The 19,492-nt window shown below is 47.3% G+C and overlaps 1 protein-coding gene across 2 annotated transcripts in view; it reads left to right on the forward strand.

Annotated features, from left to right (window-relative positions):
• Positions 1 to 19,492, forward strand: part of LOC146858301 (uncharacterized) — a 223,098-nt gene that overhangs the window by 67,354 nt on the left and 136,252 nt on the right. The window contains exons 1-2 of one of the 2 annotated variants that reach the window (XM_085649131.1): positions 1,958 to 2,180; positions 8,331 to 8,476. In XM_085649131.1, coding sequence (XP_085505257.1) covers positions 2,057 to 2,180; positions 8,331 to 8,476 — 270 coding nt within the window. In that variant the 5' untranslated portion in view covers positions 1,958 to 2,056. Of the gene's footprint in view, positions 1 to 1,957; positions 2,181 to 8,330; positions 8,477 to 19,492 lie in introns of those variants that run through there. The other variant, XM_085649132.1, reaches the window with a different exon arrangement.

A 19,492-nucleotide genomic window follows, 5' to 3' on the forward strand; every position in this document is an offset into this window, starting at 1 on the left:
CAGACATCACTCACAGGGAGTGTCTGGCAGGAGGGCGTTAGCAGACATCACTCACAGGGGTGTCTGGCAGGAGGGCGTTAGCAGACATCACTCACAGGGGGTGTCTGACAGGAGGCTGTTAGCAGACATCCCTGAGAGGGGTGTCTGACAGGAGGCCGTTAGCAGACATCACTGAGAGGGGTGTCTCGCAGGAGGCCGTTAGCCGACAGATCACTCAGGGTGGGTGTCTGGCAGTAGGCCGCACTTAGCAGACATCACTCAGAGCGGTTGTCTGGCAGGAGGGCGTTAGCAGACATCACTCACAGGGGGTGTCTGGCAGGAGGGCGTTAGCAGACATCACTCACAGGGAGTGTCTGGCAGGAGGGCATTAGCAGACATCACTCACAGGGGGTATCTGGCAGGAGGGCGTTAGCAGACATCACTCACAGGGGGTGTCTGACAGGAGGCTGTTAGCAGACATCCCTGAGAGGGGTGTCTGACAGGAGGCAGCTAGCAACATCACTCAGAGGGGTGTCTCGCAGGAGGCCGTTAGCCGACAGATCATTCAGGGTGGGTGTCTGGCAGGAGGCCGCACGGTTAGCAGACATCACTCAGAGCGGGTGTCTGGCAGGAGGGCGCTAGCAGACATCACTCACAGGGGGTGTCTGGCAGGAGGGCGTTAGCAGACATCACTCACAGGGAGTGTCTGGCAGGAGGGCGTTAGCAGACATCACTCACAGGGGGTGTCTGGCAGGAGGGCGTTAGCAGACATCACTCACAGGGAGTGTCTGGCAGAAGGCCGTTAGCAGACATCACTCACAGGGGGTGTCTGACAGGAGGCTGTTAGCAGACATCCCTGAGAGGGGTGTCTGACAGGAGGCCGTTAGCAGACATCACTGAGAGGGGTGTCTCGCAGGAGGCCGTTAGCCGACAGATCACTCAGGGTGGGTGTCTGGCAGTAGGCCGCACTTAGCAGACATCACTCAGAGCCGGTGTCTGGCAGGAGGGCGTTAGCAGACATCACTCACAGGGGGTGTCTGGCAGGAGGGCGTTAGCAGACATCACTCACAGGGGGTGTCTGGCAGGAGGCCGTTAGCAGACATCACTCACAGGGGGTGTCTGACAGGAGGCTGTTAGCAGACATCCCTGAGAGGGGTGTCTGACAGGAGGCCGTTAGCAAACATCAGTAAGAGGGGTGTCTCGCAGGAGGCCGTTAGCCGACAGATCACTCAGGGTGGGTGTCTGGCAGGAGGCCGCACGGTTAGCAGACATCACTCGGAGGTGGTGTCTGGCCGGAGGCCGTTAGCGGACACATCCTGTCTTGTGTTGGATTTATAGCACGCCAGCACGGAGATCACTGCACAGCTAAGGTCCGGCTTCCTGCTTCGGATTTAGAACTTGTTTACTCTGGATCCGTCTTTATTTCTGCCGCGCCTGCTCAGTTTACACTTTGGCCCTTAAGGGCTCCTGCCTTTGCGGAGTCCTGGGCAGCCAGACCTTGGACTCCTCCTGGCCCAGAGAGGCACGAGGGTAGATTATGCGATGGCAGATATTTTTATTCCTCGATAAGGGCAACTATCCCAAGAATCAACCAAGAAAGGAACTCCTGTCAGGACCCCTGGCCTGTCCAGATACCAACATGAGTAGTTCCGCTTACTTTTCATATTTTGAGTAGATTGTATGATTGACTGAAGGATGAATGACTAAATATAGTTATTAAACCATGGCATTTTTATAGGACCAGCACATTTTTATACAAGAGAGACAAAACTTTCACTGCTTTAAATGGGCCGGTACTCACCGGTACTGAGTACCGGCACTTCTTTTTGTTTTCCATCCAAAGGAGAGTTCCGGTACTCATTCAAGCAGGGTGGCATTTCAGAGCATGCGTCACATTTTTACACTGACACATGCTCACACGATGGCCATTTCACACCAGTTTCACACCGGTAGTGACGTGGCACAGCCAAGCAACGTCTGACGTCACCCGCCAGGTTGTTGTTCGGCTGGAAGGTTAGGAAGCCCTGTGAAAAGGCCAGTTTAGGCTGGTTTTCCCGTTTCGGTTTCCCAGCGCAGGATGGAAAGCAAAGCCACAGGATCACCGCTTTCCAGCACAGAAGAAGAGCACAATCCAGAAGGGGTTTGCCGTCGCCAGTCAGACCCAGCGAGAAACCCTCTTCATCAACTCCTCCGGTACTCAGGTTAGTACCCTGCACGGCTTTTGTATTGTTCCTGCCTCTGCTGTGAGGCAGGATTTGATGGGCCCCTTGGAGAGATGTGATGCAGGGTACCGGTGTGAAGCGCTGCAGCCGCCCCTGCATTCCACAAGCATACTTAGTGTGATTGTGGGCGGCTGCAGCGCTTCACACCGGTGGCCTGCATCACATCTCTCCAAGAGGCCCATCAAATCCTGTGTCACAGTAGAGGCACGAACAAAACGAAAAGAATCTAATAAATTACTTTCCTGCTGTTTCTGCCTCTCCTGCTGTGTTTCGCTCCAGTCCTCGATGCTGGCTCGGCTCCTCACTCCAAGGGCGGATCTTGAGGTGGGTTTATTTGGGGGTCACCCCCCTCCCCTCCCCCCCAACCCAATTATATTTTGTATTTGGTCCGGTTCTATGGCATTTATTTAGGCCAGTTAGTTAGTACAATTAAAATGTTTGGGCAGCAGCAACTAGTATCTGGGCTCGCAGGCCTTTAAAAATTCACACACATGGAGTTTTCCTTTTTGATGGCCCCTGGAGTGCTATACACTGTTTTGGTCTTCAGTATTTTGCCGTTTTTATGGCTTTGTCCTTTATACAACTCTCCAATTTACACCAGAAGTCGTGTTTAGATTTGTATCTAACAAGCGGATTAGTGAATATCATGGGTACTCACCAACATTTTAGTTTGCCTAGGATCACACAATTTGGTAAAGTGGGGAAGCCAGGCTTAATCCCAGGTTTTCTGGTTTCATATTGTGCAGTTGACCAGAAATCAGAAAATCTGGACTTAATCCTGGCTTTCCCACTTTAATAAATTGTGTGATCCTACGCAGTTGTTTATACTTTCCCTCCTTTTACTTCATTATCACATATGAGAGAACCTCGTAATATTAATTCAGGATATGCGCTTTACAAAATCCTGCCCTGTGTTTGATTGATAAATTATAGTGCTCATGTTTAATAGGAACCCAGGCTGCTCAAGAGGATGAACATAAGTTCAATATTGGCATTGTTGTCAGGGTGGATGGAAGAATTCATGTTATTAAATTCACGTTTGAAAACTATCACTTTAAACGAAAAAATGCTTATCAACGCACTGGTCTAATCTGATGTATACTAAAGACGGTGATACTGGCGGCCCTAAACATGGAATGTTCAGCCTACAGCAAACTCTTTTGTGGGTCAGTCATGTGCAGTAGGCCCTTGCCTCTCCTCACACTGTTAGAGCTGTGCAGGTAGCAGACTCTTTTCACAGTGGTGCTTCTCGTGCCGGGACTCAGGAAAGACACTGATGCAGGCAGAGATAGTCAGGGTCAAACAAGTTAGGTTAAATGTGCTTCATAGCTACACTGATTCTCCTCTACCCAAATGGGCACCTGTGGCTATTAGAGTAGCACTGTTAGAAGCAAGGCAGATCAATGAAAGCAGGCCTGCCCCAGGTTTAGCTGGTACTTGGTAGAAGTTCAAGAAGTAGGGTGGGGGTTAGTGTTGTGGTTACTCAGTGGCCTAATGCATCCACTTAAAAAATATGTGTTTGACCTCTTGGTCTCAGCTTTAAATCATAGGATGTTCACTCAGCCTTTCATCCTTCTGAGGTCGATAAAATGAGTAATATTGACTTGGGTAATATACATCTTTCAGAAAGCACCAAAATACCTCGAGGGATAAATGTACTCTTTACTAATTAGTTTGTGTGTGTGTGTGTGTGTCTACTGCCAATTGCCACTGTTGATATTGGAACCCCTTTCTTTAATTCAGACCTCCTCCACTTGCTTTGCTACTACGTAAGGGTTCATTTACTATAGTGCAAGGAATGGGGTTTCTTGGCTTGGGATTGGCATCTTCAACCATTTCGCCACGCCCCACCCTGATTTCATCTGCATGCCCTTTAAATTAATACCTTTGTCCACCACCTCTCCTTTTTAGTTGGATACTCAAAGGTGATTGTCGCTGAATCTGTGCATAATAAATGTGATTCATGTGCCATTTGTGCACCGCAAATGTCATATGCAACATTTGAAAGAGAAAGTTAAAAGTATCTTTAATACACGCAAGAGTATCAAAAATATATTACAGATTAAAGCAATTTGTCATTATTCGCACCCCAAAAAAATTCTTGTCACTAGCCCCGCCCATTGTCCCGCCTTCTTGCCCCGCCTTCTTGCCACACCCCCAGGTCACAGCTCAATTTGATGAGTACCTGCACTCCCCCCCCCCCGCCCCACCCCCCATTTAAAGCACTGATTTGAAGCTGTTTTCACACACATTCAGTCTTAAAGTTCAGGTGAATGAATGCCACCTTGGGTCAAAGCGGTGCATTTTATGGTAACAAAGGACTAACATTTACTAGCACCTTACTCGAGTGCCTGCATTTCACATATGGTAGCCTGTTTGTTTGTTGAGATGAATGTACTACCCTCAGTGCGTTTGGTGTTCTCACGTGCAGTGGTGGAATTCAGGGGAATGGATTCTTGCCAACTCTAATGTGGTGAGAAGTTGCTCTTTAAAGAAAATTCGACCTTTTGGTTGGAGGTTCTGTATCTGGGTCCTGAAAAAATCCAGTCCAACTTTAGGTGTCAGCCTGACTACTGTAATTCGTTCAAGCGGTTAGAGGATCAGTCTACAGTGTTACAGGCATTTATGCAAACAAGTGTTGTAGCCTGTTGTATCATTCTGCTTGAATGTTATCCTGTTCTGCTCACCGTGGTGGGATTACGCTATTACTGTGTATTTTTGGGCCCCGGTGCCCTTCACTTGACCTACACCTGCAGTTGCTGCATCTTTGTCTTCAGCACTCCAGCTCAGTCTGTGCTTGGGTTGCATGGATGTGCCTTAGTCCTAGACTTCTTTAGCTCAGTAATTGCTGGACGCAGAGGCATTGTAATACTGTTGCGGATGCTCACGCCTGAGATGAGGCAGACTGAACTACAGTGAGAGTGTGGTAAAGGGTACGCGTGCCGAAGCTGAAGCATGCCCTGAGAGCTGTGTGCTGCAGCGCTTCTGCATCCCTCTGCCAGGACTGCTGTGTGATACTCGGCCTGAAGAGCAGACACAGGCCAGCAGACTTCCAATGCCCACCCTACCTGCCTTCAGTAAAAGCAAGGATCTGAGGCTGAAGGGAAGCCAAGCCCACCATCACTTATTGCATCTCCCTGCCCCTTCCACACCCCCTGCTTGTTTGCACAGTGCCTACTCATGCATACTGGATTCGACCTGCTGTATTGTATTTGTAGACTATACCTCCTAGATGTCAGAAGGTGTCTTAATTGGACAAAATAACGGGCCCTCTCAGAAGAGGTTTTTCTGAGGTTCTTGCATGAAAAATGTTTCCATTAAGTGTTCGACAGCCTCGCGAGTTGAATCATTCACCATCTTTTTCTTAATCACGATACACAATGAACCACCTATTAAATGGAACTGCTGGTTAGGTGTCTGATGGCAAAAGAATGTATTTAATTAAGAAAGGAGTAAAAAACACTTGAATGAAGTGATGGTCACCATGAATCACTCATTTAAAAAAAGATAATGTAAAAAAAAATGAATTCACCACTCAATCCTTATCCTGATTTACCTTGATCAACATCTGTCACCATCCATATCCACATCGACCCTCGTCTAAATACATCCATGTGCACTCCATCACACATGCATCCACGCCCATACACTTCCATATAGATGCACGCCAGTCCACCCCCATCCAAACATATCGACATTCATGCAGAGAAACATCCAACCAAACCCATCCACATTCACACCTATCCACGTATATTTCTACACACTCATCTATCTACATTTATATCATTCACATATAAGCCATCAACTGATATCCATTTATACACACTTTCATACATCTGCCTGTATCCTTAAACACAGAATCTAGCCCCATACACTTCCGTCAACATGTCCATCCACATTTATCAAATGCACGTCCATCTACATCCAAACATATCGACATTCACGCAGAGAATTATCCAACCAAATCGTCCACATTCACACCTATCCATGTATACTTCTATCTATCTATCTATCTGTCTATCTATCTATCTGTCTATCTGTCTATCTGTCTATCTGTCTATCTGTCTATCTGTCTATCTGTCTATCTGTCTATCTGTCTATCTGTCTATCTGTCTATCTGTCTATCTGTCTATCTGTCTATCTGTCTATCTGTCTATCTGTCTATCTGTCTATCTGTCTATCTCATATAAGCCATACACTGCTATCCATTTATACACACTTCCACACATCGGCCTGTATCCTTCAACATGTACAGATTCTAGCCCTATAGACTTCCATCAACATGTACACCCTCCTTCATCTGCATCCATCAAATGCACATCCATCTCATCCAGGCGTTCATATCTTCCATCCCTCCACGTCCGTCTATCTTTCTGCACCTCCATCGGCATCCAGCCATCCATATCATCCATCTATCCACACCCATCTGTCCTCCAGCCATCCACATGTACATACCTGGACATCTTCCTCTGCATCTACATCCACCCTTCCACATGCACCTCCATTGATATGTACATCTATACACTTCCATCCACATACACACATCAGCGGCCTCTACATCTACCCATCCACATCCACTCGCTCATCCACATGCGCATCCATCCACATTCTTATTGTTAACATTTATATAGCACACAGTTTGCCATTAGTAGGGATGGACTGAAGCACATTTTGTTAGACTAAAGAATTTCTTTCCCAGCAACTCCATCACAGATGCGAGTTTAATTCTGTTAAGATGCAGTTACATCACCTCACATAAATATGTGTATCCACATCAGGCCTATAGGTACATCACCCCACAACCATATACCTCCACATTAATTTCCCCCCACATCCATATTCACATCCACCCATAGATGAGCACAACCACCAATAGCCATCTTCATCCCCACCGGTCCACACCTGCATCTTCCCACCTCCCTTACCGTGCACAGCAAAGTCATTTCTTTTGGGCATCCATACATGTCCATCCACATTCATGCACACCCACCCATATATACTGCCCCCATAATCCACCAACATCCCTGCATCCTCCACATCCATCAGCACCATCTGTATCTTGTACCCTTTCTCTGAAGCTGTAAGGATGCTGCATAGACCAGAAGAATATCTCGAGGTCGAGCAAGTGGCAATCCCTTGCTAGGCTGCGCCTTAGTCCTGATCTTTAGAGAAAGTGCGTCTCTAACTTCTACTGTTGAAAGAGTCTGAGATGACCCTCTCTCCTCTTCCTTTTGGCTTCGAGGTTACCAGTTATAAGTTCATGAAACGGTATATCTACGGTGAGTGTTGGTGATCTCTTCTGCAGAGAGCCCGGAATTAACAAGACTGACCTGACGAATGACATTGCAGGTGGAGGCTCCCTCCCGACCAACCCCAACAACTTAGTGTAAACTTGGTGTAAATTACATGGCACAGTGGCCAAGGCCATGACACAACTAGACACTGCACTTGGCACGCGAGGGAATCTGTAGTGCCCTCGCTGTGGGCACTGCACATAAAAACTCAGATTCCTAATGGAAATGCCATAAAAACTTTAATATTTGCAAAACAAGTCTGCAGAAGCTTCAGTGTGAAATGTAGGCGTATTAGGAGAGTAGAACGTACTAAAATGTCTGAGTTTTGCTATAAAAACCACGTCTCTACCAAGATAAGGGTTCCAAGTACCGATAACATGGCTCTTGGCTTTGTTAAATCCTTTTTTTAATCGAAGCACATAAATATTCGGTTTAGTTGTTTCTTTTCCTAAACTTAACATTTCTACCAATTAAATTGGGCCTGTTGGTCTTCTCTTAAATGGGTGGATTTGCCCTCAGCTTGCACCATGAGCAAGGGCACTTCCTCGGTCCGTTGCTCAGCCTGATTTCATAGAAGGTTTGTCCTATTGCTTTATGAGGTTTGGCCAACTCTCTCACTTACTTAGTTGAACAAGAACATAATTGGATGAGACGTCCATGTCGGAATTCATACCAGTGACCTGCCGAACTCATTTCTACAGCATGCATTCCACACACTGAGCTACCTTACTGGAACGAGAGTGAGAAAACGCTGTTGTTGGCAACAAGGGTCAGTAGAAGAGGGGGTTTGGCTGTTGATTCTGAGACCTGCTTGTCATCTTTCCTCTCTCTCAAGGCTCCGGATCCCCGGCTGCACCCATGGATCTTTGGAAGAACCCCAATACCAGGGACAGAGGGTGGTACCTGGCACTGATGGCGCCCAACGTAAAAGGCCTCGACTATGCCTGGCTTGACCCATCTCGGCTGTACTGCCACCCGCAGGTAAGTGATGGGCGATGAGGAGATGATGAAGGTAGGAAAATGGTAAAAAAAAAACACAACTTCCTTGTTGCTTGGGAAGCATTTTTTTCCCATGCTTCTCTTAGTAATTCTGTATATTTTAAGAGCACCAGCTTCATCACTATCCACTGCAACCTGCTGCTTTTCCCCAGGCTCGGATTGGGAACCAAAATCAGCCCTGGCGAGAATGTTCAAACCAGTCCCTCTCTATTCCTTCCCTCTCTTTCTCTTGCCTTCCATCCGTCCACCGTATCTCTCCACCCCGTCTATAATCTCTGATATGTCTCCATCCTCTGTTTCCTTCTGCTCTCTTTCCCTAACCTCTATCTCTCGCCTCCTTCTCTCTAATGCCCTGCTGTGCTGGAAAGAGTAACTCGGGGGGTGGGGTGGTTGCCTCCAATGTTTCCACCCACCCAGGAAATGTCTGAGATAAAGGCCAGTCCGGTCTTGGTCATCCAGGGTCTGATGCTTCCATCTCTTAGCACCCGCAGGGGTGTTTGGTATGACAGCTTATCTGGGCTGGAGGATAGAATGGTTCTTATCATTTCACTTGTGTGAAGGGATCACCTTGGTCAGCCCTTGAAAGTTGTTGCATCACAGATAATGTTTTAAAGTTAATGATGATTGGTGGGAAGTGAACGGCGAGGGCAGAATAGTGGATATGGCTGACGACTGGATCCGTTCTGGATGGTGACAACATCTGGCATCTAATTGGGTTGAGGGGGACAAAAGGATCATGCCCCAGCACTGCTAAACCGGTTGCGTGTGCTCTGGCCTTGAGCATGGTCTTAAGCAGGCCTGTCTTTTGGCATGGGCGGGCTGGGCCCAGGCTCTGGGCACCAATCTTCAGAGGAGCGTATGAGGCTGTCTGCCTTAAGGTCATGCATACAGCAGTGTCCCTCTCACTTTGCTCCAGTGGTTCAGATTAAACTGCTCTTAATCATTTTAACATGCCACATGTGTTGTTTTTAACACTCCATCAGATCCTGTCCTCCTCACCCCCTGATACCACACACAGCAACCTTCCTAACCCCCCAAAAACACAACTTGGCACCAGCGTGACAGAGCTGAGCTGTGAACTGGGGAAAGTGCAGAGAGGTTTTTGTGCAGAGGCTTTGCTCTGACATAATCAGCCAAGGAACGACATGGGAATACAAATCCTCTCCCACACACCCCGTCTCATTTTATTCACCAGCAGCTGTGAGGGTGCCAAAGTTCTTTCTGTCCAGGTTGCTATCCGAGCAAGAGCTGGCTCTGGTATGCAGTGTTGAGGTCCAAGAATGTCCCATTAAGTTGCTATTCATTATTTGTAAAGCAGAAAAGCTAGCTTACCCCTTTCTCTTCTAGTCCCCGCCCCCCTCACGCGTATTCCTAGCTGATCCCTCCTCCCTCATACATCCCTTTATTAGGTCTCGGGACCATCCGGTCGGCAGACCGGAAGACCGGAGATTTAATGTCTTTGAGAAGAGGGACTTGCACCCGCCCCTCTTCTCTCCTGTTCTCCATTGGCTGGCCTCTTAAATGCTGGCCAGCCACTGGAGAAGAGGTCCAGTCACTCCGATTATGCCCCGTCCTTTTCGGATCGGGGGGCGTGTTTTTTGCGAGAAGTCTCAGGGAGGAGACAACAGCAAAACATGCCCCCGAATCCGAAAAGGACGCTGCGTTTCTCCGAGGCAGTTCTTCTCAGCCTCGGAGAAAGGCGGTGGTGTCTTCTGGTGCCCTAGCTTGAAAACAGACTCCGTGTCACTGAAAGCCTGTAGTGTTCTGTCCTTTTTTTAAAAAAAAGATTCTACATTATACATATCCCTTTTTGAAACCCAGGAGTTTACTTTAGTGAGCCCTTACTGTCATTGTATTGGTTTTACGTTACATTTGATGGTTTTATCCATTTACTGAACACTGAAATATCACTTTTTTTGTTGAAGATTTATATCGCGCTAGCTCGACCCGAAGGTTTTGGAGCCCTTTACATGAGCACCAGTTATGTCACACAAAAACGAATACATTTTTGGTAGGCACAGGGAGGAGATTAAGTGACTTGCCCAGAATGCTGAGCCGACGCCGAGAATGGAAACCGACCCCCCAGCACCAAAGTCAACAGCGCTGATCGTCACGCCACATCCTCTCCCCATTTCACACCAGTGTTGGGCAGAGGCACTACAGGGAAACGAAACTCTGCTGATGCTTAACGCTGCTGCCTGCCATAGGCTAAGAAGCCTGGATTCCATGAACAGATGCAGCCATTGAGGTGCGAGGAGCGGTGCTTTCCCTAACCACAGTGACTGCACCGGTATGCTGGGATTTCCCCTGGTTGGCTGAGGCAGGCTTTTGGTTGTTTACAGCCTACAGTGTCCTCGAGCAAGTCGAATAAAAATCAAACCCCCTCCCGCCCTCCCCTTGGATGTGCTTGAAGGAAATGTTTTTTTTTTTTTTTCTACAGGGCGAGCGAGTCTGTGCTGGAAAACAACGTGCCACGGTATTTTTTCTGACCGGTTGTTTTGATTCAGTGATTAACCGCATGATTCATAAATAATTACGAGTTGTTGCAAGCACCCTCCCCGCCCTCCCCACTCCCTGTGAAACCCAGGAGTTTACTTTAGTGAGCCCTTAGTGTCATTATATTGGTTTTATTTTTTATCCATTTACTGAACACTGAAATATCACTTTTTTTGTTGAAGATTTATATCGCGCTAGCACGACCCGAAGGTTTGGGAGCCCTTTACATGAGCACCAGTTATGTCACACAAAAACGAATACATTTTTGGTAGGCACAGGGAGGAGATTAAGGGCCTCATGTAGGTAAATAAATTTTACCGTTTCTTAAATACCGAGCCGTACCGAATCGGTAAATTAGAATCGGTAAGTTATATGTAGGTAAAAATTCGGTAACAGTTACCGATTCGGTAACATTCGGTAATCACGAATCGGAATTCACCGATTCGGTAAATACCGAGGTGGCATTTACCGAATCGGTAAATACCGAGGTGGTATTTACCGAATCGGAAAATACCGAGGTGGTATTTACCGAATCGGAAAATACCGAGGATACTACCACCTTCCCTTTACTAAGAAGCTAATATTATTATCATGCTAATAGAAGGTCTCCTAGGCTTGAATAGGGGACCCCATACCTCAAAGATCAGCTTAGTGAAATCACATCACAGGAGCATCAGGAGTCTTCTCGCAGGAAGGCTCGTCTTCGGTCTGAATCATGAACATGATGTCTGTGATATTAAAAGCACCAACTTTCAGGTATTTGCAGCTGCGCGTGTGTTATGGCTAAATAGTGGGTCGATCAACCTAGAGTGGAAAACATGCATTGTGTAATATTCCAGACTGTTCGTCACACCATGTACAGACCAAGGTCGCTGCGCAGAGCTTGGGATGGTAACAACAGATTGCTCTCGTGTGAAGCAAGTCTCGAGTCAGCAGTTTATTTATGAAATAACATGTAAACGCAGTGTCGTGTGCAACGACCAAAAGATGGCTTTCTAACATTTAACGTGGTCATGCTAACTTAACAATGTATGTACGTATTCAGGGAGAACTCACTACACGCCCCCTTGATCGAAGCACCATTCAATAGGCAAGAAAAGAGAGAACGCAGAGTTCAGTTTCGTCAGAGCAGAACAAGGCGTAACCAATGCTGCGCCAAAGTCCGAAACTACAAAAAATAGCAACATAGAATTCTTAAAAAAAATGCAAGTATATAATAAACCTCAAACCGACCATCAGGAAGAGAAAAATGAGAAATAAAAGAAATAAATGTTGCGCCAGGGTGCTGTCCAGTAGCACAGGCGCAATGGACGACAGTCCAGTTAATCCATGAATGTATAGGCAGCATATGTGGCCACTGCTTCCAACAAAAAATCGTTTGCAGGGCCACTGAAAGTCTCAGCCATCCAATTAAGTAAAGAAAAGGAACATACGTGTTCTCCAACCATCGGAGCCTCTAGCACAATCAGAGGGCACCCGGAATGTTCCTCCAAATAGCTCATAGCCAAGAAGTCGTTGGCGGCCGCTGAGATGTCCCAATTACCCAGGATACCATGCGCCGCACCACAGGCCATAATCCGGACACCAGAACAGGCCAACTCGTGAGACACTAAGGGCCTCATCAGTCGATCGAAATCCGGCACCGGAGACACCATGTTGGTCAAGCACAAATCCAGAGGCCATTCAAAGGGACAATCCAGGCAGTGAAATACAGGTTGTACGCAGGTGAAGTAGGAATACCTGAAGGATAATCCATAAGCCAGGCTCAAAGTCGCCAATGGCAAAGTACCATAAAAGTCAAGCATCCTATCACGAAGAAGATGCAGACGGGACAGGTGCTCGTGTGGCACAGAAGGAGCAGCCATTCCGGAGTACAAAAAGGAAAAGCAGCACACCTGCCACTAGCGCCAGAAGCAGCGGGACACCTCCAAAGATGCTCGAGAAAAGTGAATGAAGAAATGCCGGAATCACACAAAAAATAGTTTGGAAAGAGGTCACGAGACCCGAGCCCACAAGTTTAAAAAAATGAGCCAGGCCGGTCGTGGACGAGGCATTGAAAATAGTATGGATCAAAGAGCCGAAATGCAGGGGGAGGTCAGTATTCAGAAGCGCCTGTACCTCAGTGCGCGAATTAGCAACGTGAAGGACAAATGTTTCACGAGAGGAAGTCAAAGGCACCTCTTTTTGGGACAATAGCGCTCTTATTCTGCACAACTTGTTGAACTCTGCTTTCAAGGTTGGAATCGACGGCCAGATGGAAACATCCAGCCGCCCATGCGGGGGTGGAAAAAGAACATTATTGCAGCAGACAACTTTCTGTCTGTAGATGCGTTCCTCCCGTCGCCAAACCCTCAGTCCTGCTGCCTGTAGACGTAGGCGCCTTGCAATGACATACATAGCGGCCATGTTGTCCACGCTGTTGCATTTTGGGATTGCTTATATGCACTGTTGATGGTTACCACCTGCTTTCAATCCGTGTTAATTACCGACTCTTATTTACCGATTTTCTTTGATTTCTTAATTACCGAGTGCTCCTACATGTCATTTTAATTTTTACCACTTCATATTTACCACTTCATATTTACCGATTCGTTAAGTATGTATTCGGTAAATCTGATTCGGTATTTTAGAATTCGGTAAATATGATTCGGTATTTACCGCCTCATATTTACCGAATAGTCGTTTTTGGACTCCTACATCTCACTTGTCTGAATACCGGTCGGTAACGGCATATTTACCGAAAATCGGCCGTTACCGACCGGTATTTGGCTACCTACATGAGGCCCTAAATGATTTGCCCAGAATGCTGAGCCGACGCCGAGAATGGAAACCGACCCCCCAGCACCAAAGTCAACAGCGCTGATCGTCACGCCACATCCTCTCCCCATTTCACACCAGTGTTGGGCAGAGGCACTGCAGGGAAACGAAACTCTGCCTACGATCACACGTTTTCAGGCATGTCCTCTGACCTGGCACGCGTGTTCTCTAAATACAGCTGACTGGCTCTCACGCCTTTATATAGCACCTAAGCCTTTCAGAATAAAAGCGATGTAAATGCAGGTTTATTATTCATGCAATATAATTAGTGCTAATTCTTCCCATTTCGGAGGATTACATACTTTGAAATCCAACGTGCAGATGTGCGGCCCCGCATTTTACAAATGTTGACACCTTAAGCCACCCAGGTTTGGAGGGGGGGGGGGGCGGGCATTCTGAAGCTCGTAGTATCTTTGAGTAAAGGCTAAAAGAATTCGATCTAAGAATTTCATTGGTTTTTGGCTAAAAAACCAAACCTTACGAAACGTTTCACTTATGACGTGGAGTCAACTGGCAGCTGTGGTTGAGGTGACTCATACCACAATTTAAAAGGGTTCTCCCACGGGCTGGGTGGAAGGGTTAGGCATAAACACATTTCCTTTCCGTTCAATGCAGAGCTCTTGTTTACTGACCTCCGCTTCTTTCGAAAGGGGGCTGGCGCTTGCACCCGTCGCATCTTGTAAACCAGGGTTACTCATAGTACGGCCCGCGGGCCGCCAGCGGCCCGGCAAACCTTTCTTGGCGGCCCCCGGACCTTGCAGACATCGTACCGGTGTATGTTTAACAGTCAGCAAACACGTGGAGCTGCTGGGGCGCTAAGAGGTGAAACAAAGCCTTGTTATCATGCAAATGGTCTCTTAAAGACCTGTGAAGTACTTGGGTGGGGCTGTGTGTGTGCCCTGGAAGGGAAGCTCAGCTGCCTCAGCTGCCAGGGGCATAACGCAGCCCCCGCGGTGCGAGGGGCCCCCACGCTCCAGGGGCCCCCTCACTCTAAGCGAGGGAGACGGCTGCGCCTGGAAGCAATCCTCTTCAGCCTCCCCAAGTCCCCATAAATTAAACTGTGCGCGCACACCACGGTGACGGCATCTAAGCCTCAGAGTCTTCCCTCTCATTCTGTCTCGCTCCTCAGTTAGTGAAAACCGAGACTTCAAGAAACGGGTATTACCCTCTCTTTCCTCCTTTCGTTTATTTGCTCCCCTGTGAAATGGATCCAAAAAAGAATAACATTTGTGCTGGAAACGTTGTCTTTCTCTGACACAAGTGCATCCTCCGGGTGGAGAGAAATAAAACATTCCAAATGTGAAAAATAAATAACTAATTAAAGCAAGACAGAGTGGTTGCAAGATGTCCAGATTGATTTATTTACACCTAAACACATTAGTGCCACTTTACAGTGTTTGCCAGTGAAGTGATACTTTTGTTTACTCCTCTCTCTTTGAATAACATAGTTTTCCCTGTGTGGGAATTTGCACCTTGCCTGGAGGTACTGAAATACCTGCTTGATGGGTGAATTGGAAAACAAAATGTGTACAGCGACTGTGTGTTTACGAATGTGGTCTTTTTATACCATACTGCCTATGTTTTGAAAGAATATAAGCAATGGGCACTGAAACGGGTCCCTTTCGGGCCCTGTAGTCATGGCCTTACCTTTTCATGCAAAAGCACTCACTAATTTCAGAATAATGAGTGTAAAAGGAAAAAGGTAACCATGACTGAGAGGGAGGGAGACGGGGAGAGGGAGGGAGACGGAGAAGGAGGGAGAGAGGGGAAGAGGGGGAGAGGGGGAGGGAGGGAGACGGAGAGGGAGGGAGACGGAGAGAGAGAGAGGGGGAGAGAGGGAGGGAGAGAGAGGGAGGGAGGGAGGGAGGGAGGGAGACAGAGAGGGGGAGACAGAGGGGGAGACAGAGGGAGACGGAGAGGGAGGGAAAGAGGGAGAGAGAGAGGGGGAGAGGGAGGGAGACAGGGAGGGAGGGAGACAGAGGGGGGAGGGAGACAGAGGGGGGAGGGAGAGAGAGGGGGAGGGAGACAGAGAGGGGGAGACGGAGAGAGATGGAGAGGGAGAGAGACGGATAGAAGGAGAGAGGGAGGGAGACGGAGGAGGGAGGGAGACAGAGGTGGGAGGGAGAGGGAGGGAGATGGAGGAGGGAGGGAGATGAAGGAGGGAGGGAGAGGGAGGGAGACAGAGGGAAAGGGAGGGAGACGGAGGGAGAGGGAGGGAGACGGAGGACGGAGGGAGACGGAGGAGGGAGGGAGACGGAGGAGGGAGGGAGGGAGATAGAGAGATATGTGTATGCCGGGTCCGGTGGCTCAGTGGATGAAGGCGTCCGCTGCAGGGACCTGTGTTACACCTCATGTTCACAGTTTTTTTTGTTGCTCTAGCCCCGCCCCCCTCCCCCAATGACCCCGCCCCCAAGGTGCAGCCCTCGGCCACAAATCACACTGTAAATTTGGCCCCCAAGAGAAAGTTTGTGAGTACCCCTGTTGTAAACAATGCAGGGAGGAGCCTAGAAGGGGCCGATTTTCTGCAGATGTGGTGGGACAGCGGCAGTGATATCCTCATGTTATCGTAACTCTTCGCTTTTGTAACAGATGTGGCACGATGTATTGAGGGGGCCTGAGACCAGCGAGTCACTTCCTAGCTGGTAAGATAGTACAAAGTGGTAAAATGCCCGGCGCTGGCTTCCTTTGCTATTTGACGACTTGCTAGTTAATGTTCCCCCATGACCCTCCAGCTGGTCCGACATAATTGCCAGGCCTACTTTGGGGTTCCAGTTCGGCCCTGTTGTTGAGTATCCTACCCAGGGCTTTAAGTGGGATAAAAAAACATGGGTGGGGGACGGTGTTGCGCCGGGTCGGTACGAATTGTATTTTGCTGTCTCTTTTGTCATTGCAACCAGGCATATTGATACAGCAAGTAACATGCTACCTACAACAAGTTAGGACTATTGGCTTTGTCAATCGTTGTTAGTTGCATAAGATAAATTAGCAGTAACTGTGGCTTGTATATAATATTGAGAAAGCATCCACTTGAAGCCCTAGTGACACCACGACAATGTTACTGCTCCTGAGTTTCAAAAAGAGACAACAATATAATCATGCAGTGGCTGAACTCGACAGATTAAGAAATATATCCCAAATTATATATAACAGTCGGTAAACGCATGCCTCTACAGTGTTCTATTGTATTTTGAAACCAGAATTGCTCAAGTTCGTATCCTTTCAAAGTTCCCTTTTCAAACAATCATTATCAACGCCAAGTCTGGCCCTGGCACGGTAGTGCGATTTTTGTTTAGTATTAATAAAATTTGACACTTCAGAGAGCAGTTTCAGCAGAGAGGACAAAGAAGGAATGGGCATGGGATCCAAATACTCTTCATGCATATTAGTCTGGGCCACGGGCATTTTGCGATGCTGCAGCGTTTTCCTCATTATTATGGGTTTGCCAAACTTCCCAAATAATGCTCGCATAATAAATCTCGCTTTTGAGAGTGATTAAGCTATTGACAATGTAAATAACAATGCCGTTTCTTTAAATGCAACGGTCTCGGCATTGTTAAAGTTAGAGATATTGGCTCATTGCTCATGACAATGCCGTTTCTTTAAATGTTTTAAAAACAAACACATAAACAAAAATAATGTCATGAGCAATGCCAATAGCTCTAACTTTACCAAGGCCGAGACCATTGCATTGTAAATGCTTGTCTTCCATGCCGCACTGTTCCCTGGAAAAGATATAGGAGGGGTCGAGATCTGAGCAAGCAGTGCCATGACATACCGTTACATAGCAATGTCCAGAGCCCTCCTCCCCTGAATTCTTTCCCCCATTTTTCACTTCCTAACTGCACCCTTACCCCCCCCCCCCCCCCCCCAGCTTTCGATTTGAAGCGATCTGGTCTAGGAGGAATTTTCCCGGCAGCTTTAGGCAAGGGAGTTGTTTTTGTAGTAGGGTGGGCCGGCATTTTTTATTTAAAGCATGCTCCTTCCTTGGCACAACCCTCGGCAGTGTGAGGCTGGTTTGAACAGTTTTGCCAAGTCTGATTTTGGTTTCTAGCCGGCCCTGAGGCTGGTTCAGGATCCAAAGGGTTTGCAGGGACCCACCGCACCCAGTTCCTTTGCTTCCTTTACTATCAATTCAGTAGGGGCGATATTACTTGTTTGGGAATGTGCTTGTTTGCACCATTGTTGTGACACTGCCAACAGCTTGTTATGCGAGTGCGTAGCTGATGACTAAAACTTGTTTACATCCCTCTCTGCTGCATGTGCCCTACATTTCTGTGCACCCAGCACAGTGTCAAATGCCAATCTAGTGCCAGCCAGCGTATCAACTTCAATACCACACTCACATTACTTCTCGCTGGCTCTTTCTTTACTGAGTCCCTAACACTCATGCATTCAGCAGCAAAGGTCAACCCACTGTCCACGTGTCACTCTCCCTACCACACGTCCAGATCACGCACTTTACACCTGCCTCGTGTCTCACACACATCTACCACTGTGCTCGATCTTGCTTGATGCCCTAAATGTATCATAGCTCTCATGACAAAGCCATACACTACGAGTACTGGCTGTGTCAACAGGTCTGGCTTATGAATGAAAGTGCCTTTTGTGTCATTGATGGGTTTAGGTGCTCAATAAAATCCAGTATTTGTAAAGCGCGAACAGCTACCCGAAGGCATCCCGGCGCTGGGGGCCGTCGGGAAGATTAAGCAAGCTATTGCCCAGAGTCACATGGTGCTGGGTTGACCTGCCACCGGTGCCAGGGATCGAACCGTGAGCCCCAGATTCCAGTGTCAGTCGCCCTAGCCACGGTGCCACGCCTCTTCCCTTATAAGTCCTAATACATGTGCTCTGTCACTCATCTTTGCACTCATGCATCCAACCAGTAACTCATTCTTGCATTCACCCTGTAACACAACAGAAATAAAAAACACACAAACTCAACAACATATCCAGGAAAAATTAAAGAATACAAGAAAACATGCTGCTGTCAGAACACCACAGGCATATGGTTGTAATAGAGACACTAAACATATCAGTGGGAGTCCATCTTGCACAAGTATTTAAATAGTCTATATTTGTTTTAAAGTTCCAAGATAAGCACTAATATGTTAGCCATCTTGAAATGGTAAAACAGTGATACACTATGGTCAATAGCATGCCAAACATAATGTTCTCCTGTTTTAGAGAAAGTGACCACGTGGGATGCTGCGCACAGCATGAAATGAGCAGCAAGCAAGCGACCTGTTAGCACTGCCTGCAGAGCTATAGTATCCTCTTAAGAAACCTTAAAATAAAAACAGGAGAAGCAGATAAATAAAAGGGCTACTATAAGAGGAGGAAACAGAAAACGAAAGGACTAGCCAACTAGCCCTGACATTGAAGCGCACTCCTTTTCAGGTGTATGAACACATATGATCAGAAAAAAACGTCATTCACAGGACAAGAGAGCCAATGACTGATGTGGACTAAAGTATTACCCTATGTAGTACGCTGCCGTGGATGAAAACAGAGTGTAAATGACACTTAGACCAATAGCAGAACAGAAGTGACCCAAATACCCTCTTTATATTTATATAGATATATATTTATATACATGGGTGTTTGTACTAGTCTATGATTTTTATTAGAACATACTGGCAGACAGCTAAGATAGGAAATCTAGCAAAAATGATAAGGGGAGAAGAC

This window comes from Triturus cristatus, chromosome 3_2, assembly GCF_964204655.1.
Source record: "Triturus cristatus chromosome 3_2, aTriCri1.1, whole genome shotgun sequence".
Taxonomy (NCBI): domain Eukaryota; kingdom Metazoa; phylum Chordata; class Amphibia; order Caudata; family Salamandridae; genus Triturus; species Triturus cristatus.